Source organism: Vipera ursinii (genome assembly GCF_947247035.1).
Source record: "Vipera ursinii genome assembly, chromosome: 15".
In the NCBI taxonomy this organism is placed as follows: domain Eukaryota; kingdom Metazoa; phylum Chordata; class Lepidosauria; order Squamata; family Viperidae; genus Vipera; species Vipera ursinii.
This window is the reverse complement of record NC_139528.1, coordinates 3,719,842-3,745,881: the sequence shown is the minus strand read 5'-3', so window position 1 is coordinate 3,745,881 and position 26,040 is coordinate 3,719,842. Positions and strand designations below refer to the sequence as shown.

The following is a 26,040-nucleotide window of genomic DNA, read 5'->3' as shown; positions in this document are numbered from 1 at the left end:
AGGTCGTAAGTGTGAAAAACGGTCCTTTTTTCCAGTGCCGTAACGTCGGTCGCTAAATGAACTGTGGTAAGTTGAAGACTGCCTGTAGTAATTTCACTATCGAAGGGGAGCGAAGGCACCGTGGGTCCTTGGTACTCAACCGCCTCCTTTGTCCGACCGGGATTTTCACTCTTCGGGTAGTCCTCGACTTTACAACCACAACTGGGATCGGAATCTCCGTTGCTAAAGCAAGGAGGTTGTTAAATGCGGCTGATTTTTACGAGCCTTTTCGCCACGGTTCTTAAGCTAGTCCCCGCGGCTCGTAAGTGAATCGTGCGGTCGTTAAACGAATCCAGGTTCTTCCATTTGACTTTGCTTGCCGGAAGCCGGCTGGGAAGGTCGCAAACGGTTGTCAGCTGACGCTGCCACAACCCCAAGTCTGCACCAGTGGCCAAGCGTCTGAATTTTGACCGCTTGGGAAGGGGGTTACCTGCGACAACTGTTCCTAAGTCCGTTTTTCCAGCGCCCTCGCAACATCAAACCGTTGCTAAACAGTCGTAAGTCAAGGTATCCCATAATGAGAAGGGGAGAAGGGGAAGGCGGGAAACTACATTGAAAAGCAGAATTTCTTTTTCTAATATTGGAATTCAGTGTTTCTTTTTAAAATATATATATATATATATATATTAAAACGCCTTTCTCAGCGACTCCCCAGAAAACAACAAGTGTAAATTCTCTTTTTTGCAGTCGGGGCTGCCTGGAGAGGCGTGTAAACAGCGCTCAGCGGCGGAGGGCTTTGCAAGGGCTTTACTCAAAGCCTTGGGCGCTGCTCTGTGTCACCATCCACGCAGCTGGGAGGAAGTTGCAAGGGGGTGGGGTGCAGAAGACGCCCTGAATTGGGGAAAAAGACCTTCAGAGAGAGAGAGAGAGAGAAGCGGGTTAGGACCAAAGGCCAGCGGGGGACCTCTGGGGAAGCGTGTTCGAATCCGGCTGGGGGGTCTGGAAAAAAACAGCTCAGGTGGAGACCGAAGCAGGGCAGGTACGTTCTGCGTTTCCCTTTCCTTTCCAACCTTTGTTTCACTTTTGAAAACAATGCAGGTTCTGCCCCGCCACTCTTTCTAGCCGAGCTTCCTTTGTTGCGCTGCTGGTGATGCTCCTGGCAAACAAAAAAAGGCCGGGGAGGATTTACGACGCTACGTTATCTAGATTTTTTTTAGCCAGCAAGAGAAGGCTTCCTTGCTGCCTTTTACGCACCATCCTGAAGGAGGGCGCCAAAGGTGGAGCAGCTGCTTATTTCCAAGCAGCTTATGCCGCTGACTTCTACAGAGCCTCCTCCTCCAGGAGCACGCTACCTCTCCAGATGCCAAATCTTGGGAGGGGAAGGGCTGGTGAGATGGAGAGGAGCTGCTTTCCAAAAAACTTCAGAAGGCCGGAGAGGTTGCTGAGCGAGGAAGATGCCAAACACGGGGAGGGGAGGTGGGGGCAAGACATTTTTAAACCCTTAGCAAATATATTCACCGGGTCAGCCATCTTGCGAGCCAAGTCAACATTTTCTCCCATGCACGGAACCCTGTTTGGTGGGCAATAACCGCACTCAGTCCCGGGGAGTAAAAAAATCCTTGAAGTGGACGGGGCAGGTATGTAAGAAGGTACATAAAACGAAGCGGGTTTGCATTTTAGTCCGGGCCACGCCTAGGCAACGTCCAAAGTGACTAATGCAAAGTTTTATCTTCAAAATTGCTGCAGCCTCGTGAGTCACTTCCCGCAGACGAAAACTCAAGAGGTTTTTCCTGGATTTTAACTCCCTCGTGGGAGAAGCCTGGATCCCTCGGTTGAAACATCCACAGCGGGCTGATTGCCCTTAATCGCAGAAGTTCAACCACGGACAGGTCCGGCCGGGACCTGCGGCAGGGGAAAAGCTTCCGCTTGGGGTGGGGGGGATGGCAGGAAGAATTGAGAGAACATTTGGCATTCTTAAGCCCACGGGGAGAATCTCCAGGCGGGCTTGGCAAAGAGGGCTGGCAGTGTAGCGGTCTGGATGTGCCCACCTGAGACGCTGGCTGGCTTTCGGATGCAAGAGGAGGGTTCCTGGGACACCTGAGTGAAGCCCTCACCTGCAGTGGCTGTCTTGTTCTGAGAATCCTGCTGCTTGCTGTCTGTTCACTTGCTTTAATCTGATCAAGGAGACTATTTGTAGCTCGGGGTTGCAACACTGGAGGTTTTTAAGAAGAGATTGGACCACCGTTTGTCTGAAATGGAATAGGGTCTCCTGCCTGAGCAGGGTTGGGCTAGATGACCTCCAAGGTCCCTTCCAACTCTGTTATTCTGCTATCCCTCCCTCCCTCCCTCCCTCCCTCCCTCCCTCCCTTCCTTCCTTCCTTCCCTCCCTCCCTCCCTCCTTCCTTCCTTCCTTCCTTCCTTCCTTCCTTCCCTCCCTCCCTCCCTCCTTCCTTCCTTCCCTTCTTCCTTCCTTCCTTCCCTCCCTCCCTCCTTCCTTCCTTCCTTCTTTCCTTCCTGACTCCCTCACTCACTGGGGGGTTTTAAGAAGACATTGGACCACCATTTATCTGAAATGGAATAGGGTCTCCTGCCTGAGCAGGATTGCACTAGATGACCTCCAAAGGTACCTTCCAACTCTTTGTTATTCCGTTATTCTGAAATGAGGGGTCCTTGATATTCTCTTGAGTTGGTTGTCTTGAAGACATTTCATTACCAAACTAGGCAACACCCCCAGTGCTTGAAGGGGAAGGGGGGGGTGTTCACTGATGATGTCACTTAGTTTTGGTTCGTGAAACGTCTGCAGGAAAACCGCCAATCTCAGAGAGCACCAAGGACCCCTCATTTAAGTTGGCCACAGCCCATTCTGACTTGTGCAATGGGGGAATTTCTCTTCCTCCTTTAAGGTGCACGAACCTCAGCTCCCAGAATTCCCCAGCCAGCGGGCTTTAAGGCGCACGAACCTCAGCTCCCAGAATTCCCCAGCCAGCGGGCTTTAAGGCGCACGAACTTCAGCTCCCAGAATTCCCAAGCCAGCATGTTTTAAGAGGGGTGGACTTCAACTCCCAGAATTCTCCAGCCAGCCTTCTGGAATTCTGGGTGTTGAAGTCCACCTCCCTTCAAGTGTCTGAGATTGAGAAAGGCTGCTTTTGACTGACACAGCAGAGATTGAATTCTTTTACATCACCTCTTCATCCTTCCTTCTTTTCTCTCCACTAAGGACCACCATGGCTGGCATCAAAACAGCGAGCGGAGAGTATATTGACGATTCCTGGGAACTGAGTGTCTTCGTGGAGGACCTGGGGCCTGAGGCCGACCCCATCAAACTCCGAGTCACCGGGAACCTGCACATCGGAGGCATCATATTACAGATTGCGGACAAATTGAGTAAGTCCCAACACAGGAGAGTATTTGGAACTGAAATGAGGGGTCCTTGCTGCTCTCTGAGCTTGGTGGTTTTTCTTGCAGACATTTCTTGACCCAACTAGGGAACATCATCAGTGCAAGAAAGGTGATTTGCAGCAAAACAAAACACCCCACCTTCTAGCACTGATGATGTTGCCTAGTTTGGCGATGAAACGTCTGCTAGAAAACAACCCAGCTCAGGGAGCACCAAGGACTCCAGACTCAGTGCACAGATAGTCCTCAGCTTACCTCAACAATCTATTTGATGGCCGTTTGAAGTTACAGTAGCATTAACGTATGACTGCTCCTTGCACTTATAACAATGGCGGCATCCCCACATTTATGTGAACAAAATTATGCATTTGGCCACTGGATCATAAGTCGTAAGCTGAGGACTGCCTGTATTATAGCGTAGGGTTTTTCCATCCACTGAAACCATACCCCAGTTAGAAGCCCCCTCAAATTGGGAGACCGAGAAATCCTCAAGTTTTCCTCCTATCTAAAACAGCCCCCCAGGAGGAAGGAAAGGAAAATGGCCGGCTGCGGGGCTGCAGAAGGGCTGTGACTCGGCTTGAAGATTGTGGTCGTTCTTTTCCTCCTTGAACGACCCCTGCATGATCCAGATAAGCCATGGAAAATATTGTCCTGGAACCACAGGGTTAGATACTATTCGTTTACACCCTGGAAAGTGATAACCAGGCCCGGAAGTAAACGGTTTCCAGCGGTTCCTTCATTTTTTTGAGTTTATTTTAACAGAGTGTTGAGCACCATCTGGAAAGGAGCGGGGTGGGGGGGGGAGAACCGGACAATTCTTGCAGTTATTTGTTCCTCTCTTGCGAAGAGGGGACAAAAATTATTCTACATTGTCTTCAGCTAATAACTGGGTGAATAGACAACCTTGGGAGTTATAGTTCTCGACCACTGGGAAGGCAGAATAGCTGGGAAAGGTGGTTAGAAATCAGTTTATGTAGATTAGATAGAGAGAGAGAGAGAGAGATTGATAGAGATCAGATGATAGATAGATAGATAGATAGATAGATAGATAGATAGATAGATAGATAGATGATAGATAGATAGATAGATAGATAGATAGATAGATAGATAGATGATAGATAGATAGATAGATAGATAGATGATATAGATAGATTATATATATATATAGAGAGAGAGAGAGATAGATAGATAGAGATAGAGATAGATATAGATAGATATAGATAGATAGATTAGATATATACATAGAGAGAGATCGATAGAGATCAAGATAGATAGATAGATAGATAGATAGATAGATAGATAGATAGATATAGATAGATAGATTAGATATATATATAGAGAGAGAGATCGATAGAGATAGATAGAGAGAGAGAGAGAGATAGATAGATATAGATAGATAGATTAGATATATACATAGAGAGAGATCGATAGAGATCGAGAGAGATAGATAGATAGATAGATAGATAGATAGATAGATAGATAGATAGATAGATAGACAGACAGACAGACAGACAGACAGATAGATGTTTTAGAAAAGAAGATAAAAATTAATTGAAAAAAATATATACAAATATAAAGCCAGGAAAAGAAATAAAAAGGAATCGGAGAAAGTGCAGGAAAGGAAGAAAAAGTAAAAAAAAGAAGAGAAAAGAAAGCAAGAAAAGTTACAACTAGTAGCTTCTGATCTTCTTTACGGCAGTCATAAGTCCAGTTATAAATTGACCTCTGACTCTATGGCTACAACAAAATCCTCTCCCCAGATCCGTGTATTTTAAGCTGACGATGGCAATTCCTCTCTGCTAATTCTGCTATTAGATTCCTCGGCTTCCTCGGCTCTGACTATTCCGAGCGGTTCCTTATTCTTCACAGGATCCACTTCAGGACCCCGTCTCCCACTTTAGTTTTCCTCTTCCCTCCTCCGCGCTCTTTCCTCTTCAGACGTGTCCCGGTTCAGGAAGCCACACAACGCATGGCTTTGTTATTTTAGACCGCTGATTATCCAAGGCCATTTCTCTTCGTTCCCAGCTTGCCCGTGCCCTGCCGGGGCCGGTCTCTTGAGCCAAAGAGTAGGACCAAAGTCCTTCCTGGACTGGCTCCCCGTTGCTAATCCAGCCTGAGGCAGTCTCCTTTTCTGTCGCCATTCTCCAGAACTTCAGAAGGACTGGTCCGATCACGCCTTGTGGTGGGAGCAGAAGAAACTTTGGCTCCTGAAGACCAACTGGAGCCTGGATAAATATGGGATCCTGGCCGATGCCAAACTCCACTTTACACCCCAGCACAAACCGGTGCTGCTTTTCTTGCCCAACCGCTGCCGCGTCCGAGTCTGGGCCAACTTCGCCCAGCCTGTTTTCCGCACCGTAGGTGATATCTGCAGGCTACTCGGTGAGTAGGGAACGTCGTGCAAAGCTTCGGGCTTCGAGGATGGCAAGGGGTAGAGATGGGAATCAGAGCTGCACTGGGAATCCTCAACCTCTAATCCGGGGGTCTTCAAACTTGGCCCTTTTATGACTTGTGGACTTCAACTCCCAGAATTCCTCAGCCAGAGTGGCTGGCTGAGGAATTCTGGGAGTTGAAGTCCACAAGTCAAAAAAGGGCCAAGTTTGAAGACCCCTGCTCTAATCAGTTGCCGAGCTGTTGTTTGAAGCTTCGACAGACACCCCAGCCCCACCCCCCAGCCCCAAAAAAGGGACTTTGCTTCTGGTTGAATTAAATAAATACTGGCAGCCCTCGACTTACAGCAGTTCGTTTAGTGGCCGTTCGGAGTTACAACAGCACTGGACAAAGCGAGTTATGATCCAGGAGAGAAGCAACCTAGAACTAAGGAGAAATTTCCTGACAATTAGAACAATTAGCCAGTGGAACTCCTTGCCTCCAGAAGCTGTGAATGCTCCAACACTGGAGGTTTTTAAGGGGGTTGGACTAGATGACCTCCAAGGTCCCTCCCATCATCATCATCATTATTATTATTATTATTATTATTATTATTATTATTATTATTATTATTATTATTATTATTATTATTATTATTATTATTTCCAACACTGGAAGTCTTTAAGAAGAGAGTGGACAGCCATTTGTCTGAAATGGTGTAGGGTTTCCTGCCTGAGCAGGGGGTTGGACTAGATGACCTCCAAGGTCCCTTCCAACTTTATTATTATTATTATTATTATTATTATTATTATTATTATTATTATTATTGTTGTTGTTATTGTTGTTGTTGTTGTTGTTGTTGTTGTTTGTTATTATTATTATTATTATTATTATTATTATTATTATTATTATTATTATTAATTATTATTATTATTATTATCACCACCATCATCATCATCATTTTCCACACTTACCACCCTTGCAGCATCCCCAGGGGTGCGTGGTAAAAATCCAGACGCTTGGCAATGGATTCCCACTTACGACCGTTGCGGTCTCCTAGGGGTCACGCAATCCCCTTTGGCAACCTTCCGGCAAGCCAAGTCAATGGGGAAGCTGGGGTTCACTTAATGACTGGGTTCCGAATTTAATCACTGCAGGGCTTCACTTAACAACCGTGGCCAGAAAGGTCGTAAAACAGGGCAAAGTTCGCTTAATAAATCTCTCTCTTAGCAGCAAAAACGTTGGCCGTTAAGTGGAGGATAACCTGCATGGGGAGGGTGGACTAAGAAATAGACAAGCCAGCATCCCCTTCAGGGTTAGTTTGGGCCTGGGAAGGCACCCGAGTTTTTTTTGGGCGGGGGGGGCTAACTCCTGTCCCGTTGCAGCCATCCGCCACCCGGAAGAGCTGTCGCTGCTGCGGGCGCCGGAAGAGAAGGACAAACGGAAGCAGAAGGAGAAAGAGGAGAGCGCCACTCGGAGCTACGACCTGTCCAGCGTCCGGCTGCCAGCAAGTGAGGGCATCACAGCTTTGTGTGCATACGTATACAGGTAGTCCTCGACTTACGACGGTTCCATTTAGTGACCGAAGGGACGACAGCACCGAAAAATAGGGTGGTAGGTTTTCCATCCTGACGGCTGTGGCCGCATCCCCCTGGCCAAGCCTTCACAATTCAGACGCTGGGCGACTGGCTGGTATTCAGGACGCCCCGGGGTTGTGCCGGGGTTGCCCTGTGGCGACCTCCTGGCAAGCAGAGTCGGGGGGGTGCGGGGCGGGGTGGGAACCAGATTCGTTTAACGACTGGGTTACTGACTTAACAACCGCACCACATCTGGAGCATCCAAATGTGGGCGGCGTGAGTGTGAGGATGCTGCGAGGGTCGTTAAGTGTGAAAAACGGTCACACTTTTTTTTCAGTGCCGTTGTAACTTTGAATGGTCAGTAAGTGAACTGTTGCAAGTCGAGGACTTCTTGTATTTGCCTAAACGGAGCATTATTTGGCAGCCGGACACTGACCCGTGACACACTCTCTTTTTCCCCTCCTCCCTCTCGTGTCTCTCCCTCTCTCCCCCTCTCCCTTCCTCCCTCCATCTCTCTACCTCCCTTCCTCTCCCTCCCTCCCTCCCCCTCCCTCTCCCTTCCTCCCTCTCTCCCTCTCTCCCTCTCTCCCTCTCTCCCTTCCTTCCTCCTTTCCCCTCCGTCTCTCTTCCTCCCTCCCTCCCCCTCCCTCTCTCCCTTCCTCCCTCCCTGTCTCTTCCTCCCTCTCTCCCTTCCTCCCTGTCTCTCTTCCTCCCTCCCTCCCCCTCTCCTTTCCTCCCTCTCTCTTCCTTCCTCCTTCCCTCCCTCTCTCCCTTCTTCCCTCTCTCCCTCTCTGTCTCTCTTCCTCCCTCCCTCTCCTTTCCTCCCTCTCTCTTCCTTCCTCCCTCTCTCCCTTCCTCCCTCCCCCTCCCTCGTTTCCTCTCCCTCCCTCCTCCTCCTCTCTCTCTCTCCCCTTGCGATCCCAGGCGCAGAGCAACAGACCTTCCGCGGGATGCCTGCTCACTTTTCAGACAGCGCCGAAACCGAGGCTTGCTATCAGATGCTGTCGGTCAGCCAAACTAGCCTGACTCCTGAGCAGATTGTCCGAATGCACCGGCCGGCATCCCTTGTGGAAAAGACCAAGATCAACAGCCGGTAAGACGAGCCTTTGCGGTGGAGCATCTTGGCAACGGGCGATGCAAGGTCGATGCAATTTCGGAGAATCTCATTTTGTCTTTCTTGCTAAAGCCCATCCCTTGCTAAATTGCAATTCTCCCGCCAGCCGGCAACTGGAGAAGCGTGAAATTGATTTTGCTCTGTGGTCCATCTCCCAGGCTCCCCCCCCCCTGTTAAACGACGGATGCCATTTGCTCCCCCTTACTGAGGGCAATTAAAGCTAGATTGCTCTGAACGTGGAGGCTCTATTTGTTTTAAAAATGTTCCCTTTGATGAACTTAAGGGGTTCTGCTTTAGCCCATGCTGGAATTAAATGAAATCCAAAAAGGCTAAATTAAATTAAATCCGAAAGGGTTCGTCTCCAAAGACATCCCAAAGGTAGCCAAACCTCCCCCCATCCTTTTATAATTTTCTCACAATAGTATCTAAGATCCTTTAAAATATTGTCCCGGTAGAGAAACAAGAGGAAAAAAAATCCGGTAATTATTTCAGCACTGGAAGTGTCCACCAATTTACCCCTAACTATATTTTCATGATTATCTTACACTGTCCTAGATCACGCACGGGGCTAGGTAGAACTTTATAAATCTAGAAACGGAATAAATAAATACAGATGGATCTTGATTTATTTATTTATTTATTTATTGAATTTATATACCGCCCTTTCCCGAAGGACTCAGGGCAGTTTACAGGGTACTTAAAACATTGATACAAAAATTAAAAACAATTAAAAAGATTAAATTTAATCCCTTAAAAAAATATATAAAAAACCCCAGTTACAGCCATTCATTCAGTGACGGTCTGAAGTTACAACGGTGCCGGGAAAAAACTGACTTGCGACCGTTTTTCACGCTTGCAACCGTTGTAACATCCCCAGGGTCACTTTATCCAAATCCAGACATTTGGCAACTGACACCCGCCCCCCCCCCTTTTGCAACGTTCTGACAAGCCAAGTCAATGGGGCAGCTGGATTCACTTAACAACGATGTTACTAACTGAACAACTTGCAGGGATCCTGTGCTCCTGTCGGCCGATCCTCATTGCTCCTCCCTTATTTTAGGTGGCTGGATTCATCCCGCACTTTGCTACAACAGGAGGTAAAAGAAGAGGATTGCTTATGGCTGCGCTTCAAGTATTACAGCTTTTTTGATCTGGAGCCAAAGGTGAACATCTTAAGTCACATAACAAGTATTTATTATTATTATTATTATTATTATTATTATTATTATTATTATTATTATTATTATTATTATTATTATTATTAATTATATTATATTATATTATTATTATTTTATTTTATTATTTATTATTATTATTATATTTATTATTATTATTATTATTATTATTATTATTTTATTATTATATTATTATTATTATTATTATTATTATTATTATTATTATTATTATTATTATTATTATTATTATTATATACTTATTTGAGGCTTAGGGAACTTTCGCTATGTATTTCTCCACTTTCTGCTTTTTTTTAATCGAAGGCAGGGGTGGCCAATTAGGGCTCCTTTACGACCTGTGGACTTCAACTCCCAGAATTCCTGAGCCAGAATTCTGGGAGTTGAAGTCCACAAGTCGTAAAGGGGCCGCCCCGGGTTGCCTACCCCCTGATCTAAGGTATTAATTGTTGCTACAGCAATCCGGGATCAGTCGATTCCCCCATTCGTGTCAAGGATCAGACACTAGAACAAGGGGGGCATTTTGCGAGCCAAAAGTTTCTAGTCCTCATGACCAGGCAAGAAAGGCTGAACCCATTCCTACGTTTTCTTCTCGAAGCACATCCAATTTTTGTGTGTGTGTGTGTGTGTGTGTGTGTGTGTGTGTGGTTTATTTTTAAAATGGGGCTTTCCAAATTTCCTGCCCAGTTTCTAGATACTTTCCCTCGGGTTAAATTTAAGATTTCATTCTGCATCTTTTCTCTCTCTGGTTGCCAGTGAAGGGCGCGAGGCATGTCCCGAAGAGGGCCGTGAAAATAAAAATATCCTCAGCCCAAAGCATCCTTTCGAAAGGGAACAGAAAGCACAAGGGTGTAGAGTAATACAGGAGAACCATCCAGCTGTTTCACAGAACTGCTAAATCTTTATTTCCTGCCCACGTGGCAGGCGTGTTTCCCCTCCGTTTACGTGAGACGTTAATAAAAAAAAAGGGGGGGGGAGAATTTTTTCCCCCTTCACGAGGGAACTCTGTTTGGAAAAAGAGGATTTTAATTCTCTTTTAGGTCTTGACTTCATGGTAGTCGTGCTTTAATGCGCGGGGGTCCTCGGCGCTCTCTGAGCTGGGTGGTTGCCTTGCAGACGTTTCGTGACCCCCAACTAGGGAACGTCATCAGGGCTAGAAGGGAAAGAGGTTTGCAGAGAGGAGGAAGAGGAGGAGGAGGAGGAGGAGGAGGAGGAGGAGGAGGAGGAGGGAGGAGGAGGAAGAGGATTGTGGGATCCTTGGCGCTCTCTGAGCTGGGTGGTTTCCTTGCAGACGTTTCATGACCCAACTAGGGAACGTCATCAGGGCTAGAAAGGGGTGGAGTTTGCTCTCTGTTTTTATACATGTGGCTTTGTCCTCTCCGCGTTTGTGGGAATGGACTTTGTGATCCCTTGATTGGGCTGTTGTTTAGGGTTAGTTTCTTTGTCTGAGTTGGTAGTAGCTTGATTGGAATATTGTTTGCTTCTCGACTCCCTACTAGCACTGACGGTGTTACCTAGTTGGGTCATGAAACGTCTGCAAGGAAACCACCCAGCTCAGAGAGCACCAAGGGATCTTCCTCCCCACCCCACCCCTCCTCTTCCTCCCCCTACCCCAGTCCCTACTAACACTGAGGATGTTACCTAGTCGGGTCATGAAACGTCTGCAAGAAAACAACCCAGCTCAGAGAGCAGTAAGGAGCCTTCCTCTTCCTCCTCCTCCTCCTCCTCCTCCTCCTCACAAAACCCCCGCTCCCTTCTAGCACTGATGATGTTACCTAGTCGGGTCACGAAACGTCTAGCAAGAAAACCAGCCAGCTCGGGAGAGCACCAAGGACAGCCCCCCCCCTCAGTTCAACTCTGGTATACAAATCCAGTCCCCTCTCCTATCCCTACCGTAGCTTAACGTGTGCTTAATTCTTGTCCCGAGTTCGGGGTGCAACCTTGCTCCCTTCGGAGGAGGCCCAGCTTCAGAATCGCTGGCAGCATTTGCGAGAGAGGTGACCCTTAAACCAGATCGCTGATTTGTCTCACCACCCCGCCACCCCCTGCCCCCCGACTCCCCTTCCTTGCAGTACGACGCTGTCAGGATCAATCAGCTGTACGAACAGGCCCGCTGGTCGGTGCTGCTGGAAGAGACGGATTGCACGGAGGAGGAGATGATCGTCTTCGCTGCCTTACAAGTAATGCTACCCTCCAGACCCCCCCCACCCCTAAAAATGTGCCCTTTAACAACAATTAACCAGTGCCTTAGGACTGGGAGACACGCAGAGCCAACCTTGCTCATCTGTGCCCTCTTCCAGTACCGCGTCAACCAACTGTCCTTGAACGCCAGCCCTGTGGAGCAGTCCAGTGAATCCGGCCTTGACGACTTAGACAAAGCTTTAGCTAACTTGGAGACCAAGCTGGAAGGCCCGGCTCCGAATGTTTTGGTAAGGACCCGGATTTCACAAGAAGTCCTCGGCTTACGGCCACAAGTGGAGCCCAAAAGGTCTGGGGCTAAGTGAGAGATGGTGGTTAAGTGGAGTTTCACCCCCCCCCCCCATTTGATGACCTTTTTGGCTGCAGCCGTTAAGCGACTCACGGCAGTCGTTAAAAGTGCATGTAAATATAAGATAATGTATATATGAATAACACATAGGATACGTAAATGCATATAAATATAATATAAATTCTGGGAGTTGAGGTCCCCAGGCGTAAAGGGGCAATAGTTGCCCCTTTCTAATCAAAGGTGTAATTGTTGTTGCAGCAATCCAGGATCAATCAAGTCAAGGATCCTGGCTTGCTGGCTGGGGAATTCTGGGAACTGAAGCCTGTGCATCTTAAAATGACTAAAGGTTAGGGAAACAACCGTTCAAGGTAATTCAGAAATACAATAATCCTTTTCTCTCTCTTTTTTTCCTCCCATCTTTTTCCTTCTGGCCTGCTCTTTAGGACAGTCTCACAGCCATCCCAGAGCTGAGGGATCACCTCCGAATCTTCAGGTTAGTCCTTTTCAACGCACCTGGCGACTTACTTTGTGATGGCAGGCTGGTTTTTGTTTTTTTTATGCAGCAGGTCTTTAGAACGGAGCAAAAGCAGAGGTTTTCCTAAGGTTGTGTCATCCAGAGCTGTTGGATTAACATGCCCGTCGTCCTCGCCCAACGTTAAGGTTGGGGATGCAGAGCCACAGTCTGAACTGTCTGGGGTTGGAGAGAAAACTAGGATAATGAAAGATGAGGCTTTTCCCCCCACCTCATTTTCTGGAGATGCTTGCATCAGGAACGTGTGTGTGTGTGTGTGTGTGTGTGTGTGTGTGTGTGTGTGTGTGTGTCTTCAGTTGGGGAGAAAAGATGGCAGGGTGAGTCTTCAACGCTCAAGGAAGACGATGGAGAATTTAATCTGGATTTTACCGGGGCTGCCACGAGGAAGAGCGGGGTCAGCCTAGTCTCCAAAGCACTCGAAGGCAGGACAAGAAACAATAGATGGAAACTAATCAAGGAGAGAAGCAACCTGGAACTAAGGAGAAACTTCCTGACCGTGAGAACAATTAACCCAGTGGAACGACTTGCCTCCAGAAGTTTTGGCTGCTCCAACACTGGAAGTTTTTAAGAAGAGACTGTCCGAAATGGTACAAGTTTCCTGCCTGGGCAGGGGGTTGGACTAGATGGCCTCCGAGACCCTTTACAGGGGTCAGACTAGAAGGCCTCTGATTCTATGATTCTATAAACTATATGCCACAGGAACTAGAAGGCAAAATAAATAAATAAATAAATAAATAAATAAATAGAAGCTATGTAGAACAGTATTTTTCACCCTTGACGATCTTAAGATCCGTGGACTTCAACTCCCAGAATTCCCCAGCTAGCATTGAATTCTGGGAGTTGAAGTCCACATAATCTCAAGAGTCGCCAAGGTTGAGGAGGTGCCTTCAACTCTTACGATCTCTGGCTATTTTGTCCGGCCCTCTTTCTTTCCTCCCAGGCCCCGCAAGCTGACTCTGATAGGTTATAAGCAGTACTGGGTGATTTTCAAAGAAACGACCATCTCATATTTCAAGAGCCTGGAAGATGCGTTGGGAGAACCTGTTCAACAGCTCAACCTGAAAGGTGAGTTCGTCGTCATCATATCAAGGGAAAAGATGGCGCAAGCCAATGGCTACTCCACTCCTCAACAGCCTTGGTTGCAAACCTCTGAGTTCCTCGGCTGAAAAGATCTGGAGAAGAGCCCGCTGGTCCTCAGCCAGAGTAGACCACGTACGCAAAGTGGACCATTTCTAAATGAAGGTCTCCTGATATGCTTTTCACTTCCCAGCTGGGATGCCAAACATTGCAAACCGCAAAGATGGAGTCCCATTTGGAAGTTTGGGGGCTAGCGTTGTGTTCTTATTGGATTCGAAGATCTTCTTCTTCTCTCTCCTCCCTCCCTCCCTCCCTCTCTCTCCCTCCTCTTCTCTCCTTTCCTCCCTCCCTCTCTCTCTCTCTCTCCCTCCCTCCCTCTCTCCCTCTCCCTCCCTCTCTCCCTCTCTCTCTCTCCCTCCCTCTCTCTCCCTCCCTCCCTCTCCCTCTCCTCCCTCCCTCCCCCTCTCTCTCTCCCTCTCCCTCCCTCTCTCCCTCCCTCTCTCTCTCCCTCCCTCCCTCTCTTCCTCCCTCTCTCCCCCCCCCTCTCTCTCTCCCTCCCTCCCTCTCTCTCTCCCTCTCTCTCCCTCCCTCTCTCTCCCCTCTTTCCTCCCTCCCTCTCTCTCTCTCTCTCCCTCCCTCCCTCTCTCCCTCTCTCTCCCTCCCTCTCTCCCTCTCTTTCTCTCTCTCCCTCCCTCTCTCCCTCTCTCCCTCCCTCCCCCTCTCTCTCTCCCTCTCCCTCCCTCTCTCCCTCCCTCTCTCTCCCTCCCTCTCTCTCTCTCTCCCTCCCTCTGTCTCCCTCCCTCCTCTCTCTCTCTCTCTCTCCCTCTCTCTCTCCCTCCCTCCTCTCCCCTCTCTCCCTCTCTCCCTCTCCTCCCTCCCTCCCTCTCTCTCTCTTTTCCCCCAGGCTGTGAAGTGGTGCCGGATGTCAACATCTCTGGCCAGAAATTCTGCATCAAGTTGCTGGTCCCTTCTCACGATGGGATGAGTGAAATACACCTGAGGATGTGCAGACGTAAGTGTTATGAAGACGGGAGAGAAGGAAGCCAAGTTGGGAACGAGAGTTGGGCAGAACTTGCCGGGCCCAACCTTGGTCCCATCTTGGACCTGGAGCACAAGATGGAACTAAAGTATCTCAGAAGTTGGAAGCGTCAGGACTTCCGACGTAGGAGAACCAGCCGTTCTCCTGCTGGAGAGCTTGTCTTACGAAGCTGTAGGAACGGCTGAAGCATCTTCCTCTCCCGTCTTCTTCACCAGGAGCAGCAATACGCCAGTTGGATGGCCGGCTGCCGTTTGGCAGCCAAGGGGAAGACTATGGCGGACGCCTCCTACCAAGCCGAGAAGGAGAACATTCTCTCCTTCCTGAAGTTGCAGAAGACCAACCCGGAGATGTCCCTGGCTACCGAGACGGAGGGGACCCAGTGGCTGGTGTCTCCTCGCTACCAGAAGAAGTTCAAACCTAAGCAGGTATCCGTTCGTCCTCCAGGCGGCCGTTGTAATTTCCCACCATGCCCTGGATGGAGGTTGCGTTAGGATCATGGGCATTTTTTTTGGTGTTGTTTTGGAAACTTCCACCAGATGTCCTGAAGGCAGCTAGGACATCCGCTTCCCTCTGATCATTCTTTCTTTGCGAATGTTTGCAGTTGACTCCCCGCATCCTTGAGGCCTACCAGAATGTCTCTCCGCTCTCCCTGGCTGAAGTCAAGATGAAATTCATCCAGGCTTGGCAATCCCTCCCTGATTTTGGCATCTCCTACTTTGTGGTCAGGTAAGAAACGGCCCCGTGTGGCTGCCTTCGGTCCTGAGAAGGCGGGTGGGCTTCCTGGAGGGTGTGTCAAGAGTTTGGGGAAAGGATTGGGGGACAGGCAGCCAGCAGGGGGAAGGGGTGGGTGGGTGTCTGCTGCTACTTCTCTTCCTAGAGGGCAACGAAGGCCCGGGTGCTAAAAAACTAGGGAAGGAACCCTTCAAATCAAGGTACTCACTGATAAAAGAAGACGGGAGATTTTTTGTTTTCATGGTTTCCAAGATTGATTGATTGATTCTAGGAGTATCATTCAAAGAACTTTCCTGCGATTTATATACTTTTTGGAAAGTCTCCTCCTTCTCATCCTTGAACCTTCATGCAATTTACATACTTCTTAGAAATTTATTTCCTTCCTTCCTTTCCTTTCTTCCTTCCTTCCTTCCTTCCTTCCTTCCTTCCTTCCTTCCTTCCTTCCTTCCTTCCTTCCTTCCTTCCTTCCCATCCTTGAACCTTCTTGCAATTTACATACTTCTTAGGAATTTATTCCTTCCTTCCTTCCTTCCTTCCTTCCTTCCTTCTTTCCTTCCCATCCTTGAACCTTCTTGCAATTTACATACTTCTTAGAAATTTTTCTTTCCTTCCTTCCTTCCTTCCTTCCTTCCTTCCTTCCTTCCTTCCTTCCTTCCTTCCTTCCTTCCTTCCTTCCCATCCTTGAACCTTCTTGCAATTTACATACTTCTTAGAAATTTATTTCCTTCCTTCCTTCCTTCCTTCCTTCCTTCCTTCCTTCCTTCCTTCCTTCCTTCCTTCCTTCCCATCCTCGAACCTTCTTGCAATTTACATACTTCTTAGAAATTTCTTTCTTTCCTTCCTTCCTTCCTTCCTTCCCATCCTTGAACCTTCTTGCAATTTACATACTTCTTAGAAATTTATTTCCTTCTTCCTTCTTCCTTCCTTCCTTCCTCTTCCTTCCTTCCTTCCTTCCTTTCCTTCCTTCCTCCTTCCTTCCTTCCTTCCCATTCAAGAAACCTTCCTGAAATCTACATGCTTCTTACCTATCTTGGTGAGCTGGGTGGGGACTTGATCAAGAGGAGATCTGAGATGGTTTCCAACTTAAGGAAGGGGAAAAGAGAGCCAGACGTCCCCAAATCCTATCCTAGGCCCAGAGTTGGAATCCAAAGTCAAGAATCCCCATGAACATCCAGCCCCATCTTCTCTCGGGCGATGTCCATTGCCACTCACAACTCACAACAACAAAGCCTTTCCTAATTTCTCTTTCTGTAACCAAGGATTCTGCTTCCCGGATTCTGAACTAATACAGAATGTATCATATCCCCTTTCATTACACCCCTTCCTCTTCTTGGGTTAAGTAGATCCACTTCCTCCAACAGTCTCTTCTTCTGCTTTGTGTCATTTTTGCAAACTGCTTGGTCATTTCGCCCTTGCCCCCAACAGATAGCATTAGAGAAATCAACATCCTGACAGTAATCTAGATAAATAGCACACCACCCACCCTTGGGGCATGCCCTCTTCCTTGGGAAATACGCCTCTGGGTCCCATCTGCATGCTTGACAGAGGTTCCCAACGGCTTGTCCAAACACTGATTTTACCCTTAAAGATGACACAGTGCAGGGGTTTGGCACCTTGTCGCTTAAGAATGGCCAGATGTTTGGCGCTTTGTGGCTTAAGAATGGCCAGATGTTTTGGTGCTTTGGGGGCTTAAGAATGGCCAGATGTTTGGCGCTGTTAAGGAATTTGCTGTGCAGAGGTCTCCTTGTGCTACCAAAGAGTTGCACAGACAAGGAAGGGTACTGAGAGCAGTAAGAGGCACACACAGGAGTACACTGAGTTGTAAAAGCAAAAAGTATTTTACTTTTGAGGTGGTGTAAGAACAAAAATGCACAGTCAAAAATAAACAGTCCAGGTCATACACAATAGCAACAGTCCAAGGAGTAATTCAAACTACAAAAGTCTTCTTACCGGTCCAGAGGTCAATACACAGTTCAGGTTTACAACAGCAAAAACAGTAATAGTAGAGATCAGTGAATTCAGAGAGAGAGAGAAGCTACGTTCCTAGCTTCCTCTTATGGCCATGAGAACACTTACACACCCATTGGCCAATTAACTTCTTAAAGTCATAGCATTATGGTTAATATATTTTCAACCCAACATTGTAGGCTAACACCATATGCCTAACAGGCGCTTTGTGGGCTTAAGAATAGCCAGATGTTTGGTGCTTTGGGGCTTAAGAATGGCCAGAGTTTTGGTGCTTTGGGGCTTAAGAGAAACGAAAATAAAAGCAGAAGCAAGACTAGATTCAGCTTTGGAACCAGGAAGTGTCTCCTGATGGGTTTTTGGGGTTCCGGCCTTTCGTGGGCGCAGGTTCAAAGGCAGCAGGAAAGACGAAATCCTGGGCATCGCCAACAATCGCCTGATCCGGATTGACCTGGCCGTCGGGGACGTGGTGAAGACCTGGCGGTACAGCAACATGCGCCAGTGGAACGTCAACTGGGACATCCGCCAGGTGAGCTGAAGGAGGGGGAGGAGCTGAGATCTTGGGGGGAAAAAAACGGACTTGACCTCCGTTGGTTCAAGCAAAAGCCATCTTTCTCTGTCGTTTTTCTCCCCAGGTGGCCATCGAATTTGACGAGCACATCAACGTGGCGTTCAGCTGTATCTCCGCCGCTGCAAGACGGTCCACGAATACATCGGGGGTTACATCTTCCTGTCCACCCGGACCGTTGGCCGAAGCCAGACGCTGGACGAAGAGCTCTTCCACAAGTTGACGGGGGGCCACGAAGCCCTCTGAGGTTTCTCCTACCATGGCCTTCCCTCCTCCAAGGAGCAGCTGACCCCCAGAATAGGCTGTTCGACGGGGGGGGGGGCGCGTTGAAGGCCCTTAACTGGAGTCCAGGCGTCCGTAAAGACTTGGAGAGCATTTAGGAAAACGACGGAGCGAGGAGAGAACTTTCCCCCGGATAAGAGAAACGTTCCTCAAAGAGGACTTGAAGGCTGCGTTAACTGTGGTTGGTTGGTGGGTTTTGTGTTGTTGTTGTTGTTGTTGTTTTAGTATTGCAAAGCAGGCAATCCGAGAGCTCGCAACCAAGGCTAAACAGCAGAGTTCGAGTATTTTACTCATTCCAAAGATTCAAATAGCTTGCCAAGAAGGACAGTATTTACTCCTTCCTCCTCCTCCTCCTCCGAGTAACTCAGGGATTTTACCCAACGCCAAGCTGGGATTCAGGTACTTTCGTTGTTTTTGTATGGTTTGCGATGGTGGGGGGGGGGGAGGGAAGGCTTAGGGTTGTGTGGATTGTGTTGAGTGCTTTTGTGTTTCCGTCTTCGAGGGGCTATAAAGAGGATTTTTCATGAAAACGCTTTCTTCCCCAATGTGATTATTCTTTCTCAGAATGGCCCAGATTGGGAGGAGGCTGTTTAATGTCCCGCCCCCGCCAGGCTACAGGGAGTTACGAGCACAATTGGGACCAGAATTTCCATCCTACGTCATTCCAGTCGGAAGTCAAGGCAGACCCAATTTTACAACCACTTTTACGATGGCCGTTAAGTGAACGACACCATCCTACGTACAAACCAATTCTTCCATATTTTCTTTGCTGAAAACTGGCAAAAAAAAGGTTGCGTATCGTGATTACGTGTAGGACACTGCAATCGGTTGCAAATGCAAGCCGGTTGCCAAGTGGCTGAATTGTGATCATGTGACCAGGGCAGTCTTGTGACGGTTATAAATGTGAGAACCAGTCATAAGTAAAGGACTGGGCATTTTATAGCACTGTTGTAACTTTCAGCGGTTGCTAAACAAGTGTCGTAGGTCGAGGACTACCTGTGTTCAGAACATATAGCCCATTTGGCCAAGGGCATGCTGGGAGACATCGGTACAGGTATGCCTTGACTTAACAGCCATTCGCTTTGTGACCATTCAAAGTTACAACGGAACTGACTTATTATGAATTTTCCACAGGGAGGCAAAAAAGAGAAAGATTTTAGATAGATTATATAGACACATAGACAGATAGACACAGATAGATGACAGATAGATAGAGATGGATAGATAGATAGACAGACGGACACAGATAGATGACAGATAGAGATAGATAGATAGATAGATAGATAGATAGATAGATAGATAGATAGATAGATAGATGATAGATAGATAGATAACCTTTATTGTCATTTTTTTTACTGTGGGCACATTGGCACACATTAAAAATGAAATTCTGTTCCCTGCTCTCAAAAGTTAGATGAGAGGATAGATAGATAGATAGATAGATAGATAGATAGATAGATAGATAGATAGATAGATAGATAGATAGATAGATAGATAGACAGACAGACAGACAGACAGACAGATATGACAAATAGCTAGCTAGTTAGACAGACAGACAGACAGACACAGATAGATGACAGATAGCTAGATAGCTAGATAGCTAGATAGCTAGATAGCTAGATAGATAGATAGATAGATAGATAGATAGATAGATAGATAGATAGATAACCTTTATTGTCATTGTTTTACTGTGGGCACAATGGCACCCATTACAAATGAACTGACCTCTGTTCTAATGGCATGGTGAGGTTTCTCAGCTATGTGTTCAGACCCCCACGTTTTATAAATGGCTGCCTGTCAGAGGACATGAAGGAGGGGGAGAGGTCCGCGGTCACTCAAGAGGCAGGAGGCCACCTGGGAAAGAGAAAAACAGACAGCCCAGACACGGGTGTTGCTCCCTGCATAAGATAAACCTTCCCTGGCTGGCAGGTTTCTGCACACGTGTCTTGGAACGGTTCAGAGCCCAGAACTGGCTCTCAGACCCGGAAGGAGCTTCAGACTTACGCCGAGGCTGAAGCTGCACAGCTCTGCAGAAGTAGCGGGGAAGCAGCACCCCGTCTGCGTTGCCCGGGGTCAGGACGACTCCGTTAGCCGAGCGGAAGAAAGCGATTCCATCTATGGGGCAAAGGAGAAATTCTCCCGAGTCAAAGAACGTGCGTCCTTTTCCTCCCCGGTCGTCTAAAAGGCGGGTAGAGAATTTGAGACTTCTCTCCCAGGATTTCAGACTGGTTTCCACCCATCCTTCAATCCCAGAAGACAGAATCAGAGAGTTGGAAGGGACCTGGGAGGTCTTCTAGTCCAACCGGGAGACCCTATAAGGCCTAGACCATTCCAGACAAATGGTCGTCCAGTCTCTTCTTAAAAGCCTCCTCCAGTGATGGAGCAGCCACAACGTCTGGTGGCAAGCCGTTCCACTGGCTAATTGTTCTCACTGTCGGGAAATTCCCTCTTGGTTCCGGGCTGCTTCTCTCCTTGATTATTTTTATTTTATTTTATTATTTTCCATCCTGCCCTCAGGCGCTTTGGAGAATAGGTTGACACACACACCCCCTCTTCTTTGTGGCAGCCCCTCAAATATTGAAAGGCAGCTATCACATCACCCCTGGTCCTTCTTTTCGTTAGACTAGACCAGGGGTAGGCAACCTCGGCTCTTTTATGACTCATGGACTTCAACTCCCAGAATTCCTGAGCCAGCCAAGCTGGCTCAGGAATTCTGGGAGTTGAAGTCCATGAGTCATAAAAGAGCCAAGGTTGCCTACCCCTGGACTAGACATACCCACTGCCTGCAACCATTCTGCCCAGAGAAGTAAGCAACGGGAGATGATTGAGAAGACAGAGTAACAGAGCCGAAAGGGACCTTGCGGGGGGTGGTGGTGGTCTTCTAGTCCCACCCCTTGCTCAAGCAGGAGAGCCTGCGCCATTGCAGACAAAAGGCTGCCCAATCTCTCCTTAAGAGCCTCCAGTGACGGAGCGCCCACTCTAGGCAAACCGCCTCTGTTAAATTTCACCACCCGTCTTCTGCTCTGCAAGGCTGGCCTTCACTCACCTGCCAGCGCCTTGGGAATATCAATGATTATGGCCACTTCAGAGCTGTTTCTCATTCCTGGGAAGAGAAAGAAGAGGCTACAGTGAACGCCGCAAGGCTTCATCCCAGGTTTAGGGCTGTATATACCAGCTTGGCTGTCCAGCTATTTTGGCGGAGGTTCGCACGTCGTGCTGTGCCCTGATTCAGTGTCAGACCGACAAGGCAGACCAGAGCTAGGAAACCAGGAACCCCACAGCCAGATGCCACCGATCAGAAGACCACCTTCCCCCCCCCACCCAGCTCCTCCAAATGGAGCACTCACCGCTTAGGACGGCCCCCTCCCCTGGCAATCCGGGAGCTAAATGGATGTGGGCTCTCCCCATCCGGGACAGGCCGTGCTGACGAATGGCTGGCCAGTGGCGCAGAAGTGTGCCGTGAGCCACCGTCTCCGGGAAATCCTGCAAGGTCTGCAGCGGAGTTAGGTCCAGCTCAGGAACCTGGAAGGACACGAATGACCGACAAGGACAGGCTGAGATGGAACCGCTCTCTTCCCCCCCCCCCTACGTTTCTTTTGCTTGAAAGGCAGCCTTCAGAATGCAGATCTGAGTAGATCAGCTTTCAAATATTCCAGGCAACCAAGTTTCTGTGTCTGTGTGTGTGTGTGTGTGTGTGTGTGTGAGTGTGTGTGTGTTAAACCAGATAGGAAGAGAAGACACAGCGAGTGAGCTAGTTCTACTTGTAAAGCTATATTGGCGGAATTTTTGCAAGTCTGAAAAAAAAATAAAGACGGGAGAAATGAAAAGACCCCAGTTTGGTGTGTAGGGAGAAAGATAGGCCTAGAAACCAGGAGATGGTGAGTTCTAGTCCCGGAAACCAACGGAGTGACTTTGGGCCAATCACCAGGAGACGGTGAGTTCTAGTCCCGTATTAGGTATGAAAGCCAGCTAAGTGACTTTGGGCCAATACCAGGAGACGGTGAGTTCTAGTCTTGCCTTAGGCCTGAAAGCCCACTGAATGACTTTGGGCCAATTACCAGGAGACGGTGAGTTCTAGTCCCGTATTAGGCAGGAAAGCCAGCTGAGTGACTTTTAGCCAATCACCAGGAGATGATGAGTTTTAGTCCCGCCTTAGACATGAAAGGCAGCTGAGTGACTTTTGGGCCAGTCCCTCTCTCAGCCCAGCCCATCTCACAGGGTCGTCGTTGTGTGTGTGGGGGGAAATAGGAGGAAGGCGTTATTAGGTGTCTTCATGTATATACTACACACACACACACACACACACACACACACACACACACACAGAGCATAAATATATAAAAGCAGAGTAAAAATCTAATAAAAAACAATAGCCCTGTTGCAGATGGAGGAACAGGGAGCAAGAGAAAATACCCATTTGCGGGCAGTTTTGTTCTGGATTTCTGAACGGCTCCAGACCCCATTGTTCCATTTTTTTTCCTGAGGACACGGTTATAGACCTCTTGATATCTATTTCCTGCTCTTAAAATAAAAGCTCTCCACAACGGCCACACTCGAATGATCTCTGAACCCCTTACCTGTAGGGAGTGCCCCTGATTTGCACGGATCTGGAGGTGCCCACTGGACGGATGTCGGCCCAGGGCGAAGCGCTGTTTTTCGTTCGTCTCCACGACACGTTTCACATCCTCCTCTGACCAGGCCTTAAATTGGGGCAAACGAAGAATCTCCACCACGTCAACGAAGCCATCTAAGATTCATGAACAAAAGGACAAAGGCTACGTTTAAAGCCTTGGGCTAAATCACCTCTGGCTTAAGCCGCAATTGGCTGGATTTGCCCGGCACCCAGAATTCTGGGTGTACGAATTACGATGCCTAGATCTGCACACAACACACTGTAACACTGACGATGTTCTCTAGCTGGGTAACGAAACGTCTGCAAGAAAACAACCGGAGTCCGAGAGCACCGAGGGCTCCACACACGACACGCCAAACGAGTCACGTTACAACTCGGCATGAATCCCAAACCAAATTTTTCCTTCTTCCTTGGGAAAAAAAACAACCCAGCTAATCCTTGATGTTTCCTGAGCTGGGTGGTTTTCTTGAAGATATTTCATAAGCAAACAAGATAACATCATCAGTGTTAGAAGGGAGTGGGGTTTGTGGAGAGGAGGAGGAGGAGGAGGAGGAGGAGGAGGAGGAGGAGGGCTGTGGGGTCCTTGGTGCTCTCTGAGCTTGGTGGTTTTCTTGGAGACATTTCACAACCCAGCTAGGTAACATCATCAGGGCTAGAAGGGAGAGGGGGTTTGTGGAGAGGAGGAGGAGGAGGAGGAGGAGGAGGAGGAGGAGGACGATGACGACTACTGTAGGGTTCTTGGTGCTCTCTGAGCTTGGTGGTTTTCTTGGAGACATTTCATGACCCAACGAGGTAACATCATCAGTTAGAAGGGATTGGGGTTTACAAGGAGAAGGAGGAGGAGGAGGAGGAGGAGGAGGAGGAGGAGGAGGAGGAGGAGGAAGAAGAGGAGGAGGAGGAGGAGGAGGAGGAGGAGGACTGTAGGGTCCTTGGTGCTCTCTGAGCTTGGTGGTTTTCTTGGAGACATTTCATGACCCAACGAGGTAACATCATCAGTTAGAAGGGATTGGGGTTTACAAGGAGAAGGAGGAGGGGGAGGAGGAGGAGGAGGAAGAGGAGGAGGAGGAGGACTGTAGGGTCCTTGGTGCTCTCTGAGCTTGGTGGTTTTCTTGGAGACATTTCATGACCCAACGAGGTAACATCATCAGTTAGAAGGGATTGGGGTTTACAAGGAGGAGGAGGAAGAGGAGGAGGAGGAAGAGGAGGAGGACTCCCTTCTAGCATGGATAATATTATCTAGTTGGGTAATGAAACGTCTACAAGAAAAGAACCAAGCTGAGGGACCACCAAAGGGCCCACATATTGAAACAATGGCTTGGGGGTCTTTCAAACATCTTCCTTTCTGCTGAGGAACATTCAGTAGAAAAACTGGGTTTGCCCAGGCCGAGCACGTGGGCACAGGGCCGACCTTTCCCTCAGCCTGATTTTATTTATAACTCTCTGCTTCTCCCAGCCAGGCTAGTTCGCAGTAAAAAATAGCATTGAAGGTTGGACGTTCTGCTAGGCTCCCTTGACTGTCAACATCTGAGGCCACTCAGCCAATATCTTATGTGCCGGGCACTAAGGGAAATTACTTACCAGATGACATGTGGAGGCCCAGCTCGTCTGCCCCGTGGCGCAAAGCATAGGAGAGCGCTTTGGACAGACGAACATCTGGATCCTGGAATGGAAGTTTGGAGAGAAACTCAGAAGGGCGAGAAGGAGCGGAAAATAGTCAAATATCCTGGAGAATGAGATGATGGAGGAGGAGGAGGAGGAGGAGGAGGAGGAGGAGGAGGAGGAGAGGAAAGGAAAGGAAGGAAGGGAGAGAGAGAAAGAGAAAGAAAGAAAGAAAGAGAAAGAAAGAAAGAAAGAAAGAAAGAAAGAAAGAAAGAAGAAAGAAAGAAAGAAAGAGAAAGAAAGAAAGAAAGAGAAAGAAAGAAAGAAAGAAAGAAAGAAAGAAAGAAAGAAAGAAAGAAAGAAAGAAAGAAAGAGAAAAAGAAAGAGGATGATGACTGTGGGGTCCTTGGTGCTCTCTGAGCTTGGTTGTTTTCTGGCAGACATTTCATGACCCAACTAGGGAACATCATCAGTGCCAGAAGGGAATGGGAATTGTGGAGGAGGAGGAGGAGGAGGAGGAGGAGGAGGACTGAACTGCAACTCGCTTTTTGCAGATAGTCCTTGGATTACAACCACTCCCTTACTGACTATTCAAAATTACAAAGGCACTGCAAAAAGTGGCTCACGACTGACCCCCATGTTCAGACGATCCAAATACCGGCACGTATTCATGACGGTCGGTTGCAATGTCCCAGGGTTGCATCAGCAAAGTCAGTGGGGCAGGGAGCCAGGTTTGATTATTGACCCTGGGATTCACTTAACGACTGCAGCGATTTGGCTTAACCTCCGCAGCAAAAACTCAATTCGCCCTGAGACACGAGACGAGTCCCAGTCCCGGTCCGGTTGCCTCTCCTGGTAGATACAAACTTGTGAGCGGAGCTTTTTTGTGAAGTCTTTCGTGGAGAGTGTTCCTTACAGGGTCTTCCAACTGGGCCCTTTCATGACTTGTGGGCTTCAACTCCCAGAACCGAAGTCCGCAAGTCATCAAAGGGCCACGTTGGAAGACCCCCGTTATAGGAGGGAGAGGGAGAGGAAACCTGGACGGAGGGTCTCTGACCTGATCCCGGGGTCTTCTCCGGCTTTTCTGCTTTCGGTCTCTTCTGGCAGAGCTTGGCCAAGTTCCCTCGCCACGGCTTGATCCCGCTGCGGCCATTGATGACTGCAATAATCCGCCCTGGTAGACACTGCAATTGCTGTTATTTTTTTTCCCCCTCCCCGAGGATCAGGGCTTAATTTCTAGACCGTGTAACTGGTGGCTTCATCCTGGTCTCGCCGGCTGGGAGAGGGAAATTGGGGGCAGGGGCGGGGGGGGGTGTCCTCCTTTGGTGCACACAGTCTGAAAAGTCTCCAAAGCACCGCAAGTGGGAAGAAAGCAAGCAAGAAAAAAAAAGGCTAGCCATTCCTGAAGTCAGCTGACCTGCCAGAGCTGCAAGGGCTTCTGGGAGTTGTAGTTTCATTGCCTCCATTCTAGCCACTTGCGTTCTTCTTCTTCGTAAACC

General features: G+C 48.4%; 3 protein-coding genes across 4 annotated transcripts in view; 2 read left to right on the top strand and 1 right to left on the bottom strand.

Moving 5' to 3' along the window:
• Positions 1–26,040, top strand: part of VEGFB (vascular endothelial growth factor B) — a 147,975-nt gene that overhangs the window by 90,810 nt on the left and 31,125 nt on the right. The gene's annotated exons all lie outside the window — the stretch shown is intronic.
• Positions 868–19,473, top strand: FERMT3 (FERM domain containing kindlin 3). Its single transcript, XM_083374063.1, is given in 17 exon segments — positions 868–1,018; positions 3,197–3,363; positions 5,524–5,757; positions 7,131–7,256; positions 8,247–8,415; positions 9,497–9,599; positions 11,699–11,806; positions 11,927–12,055; positions 12,558–12,607; positions 13,587–13,711; positions 14,628–14,725; positions 14,727–14,735; positions 14,978–15,187; positions 15,364–15,488; positions 17,847–17,988; positions 18,095–18,146; positions 18,149–19,473. Coding segments are annotated over 16 exon segments (1,965 nt in total). The 5' UTR covers positions 868–1,018; positions 3,197–3,203; the 3' UTR covers positions 18,274–19,473.
• Positions 20,030–25,876, bottom strand: TRPT1 (tRNA phosphotransferase 1). 2 transcript variants are annotated; one of them, XM_083374034.1, is made up of 7 exons: positions 25,599–25,876; positions 24,521–24,602; positions 22,887–23,056; positions 21,657–21,831; positions 21,356–21,412; positions 20,314–20,424; positions 20,030–20,163 (listed from the first exon to the last, which is right to left on the bottom strand). In XM_083374034.1, exons 1-7 carry the CDS (start codon positions 25,692–25,694, stop codon positions 20,141–20,143), a joined length of 714 nt encoding a protein of 237 aa, XP_083230160.1. In that variant the 5' UTR covers positions 25,695–25,876; the 3' UTR covers positions 20,030–20,140. The 2 variants fall into 2 exon arrangements, with proteins under 2 accessions (XP_083230160.1, XP_083230161.1); XM_083374035.1 differs by lacking the exon at positions 21,356–21,412.

What these genes read in the sequence shown, in the direction of transcription:
- TRPT1 (XM_083374034.1), bottom strand. Translation starts at nt 25,694, where the DNA reads ATGGCCGCAGCGGGATCAAGCCGTGGCGAGGGAACTTGGCCAAGCTCT. An exon ending in GGGCCTCCACATGTCATCTG is followed by an intron (nt 23,057 to 24,520) that starts GTAAGTAATTTC and finishes CATGAATCTTAG; the next exon opens with ATGGCTTCGTTGACGTGGTG. An exon ending in ATCAGGGGCACTCCCTACAG is followed by an intron (nt 21,832 to 22,886) that starts GTAAGGGGTTCA and finishes GTGTCCTTCCAG; the next exon opens with GTTCCTGAGCTGGACCTAAC.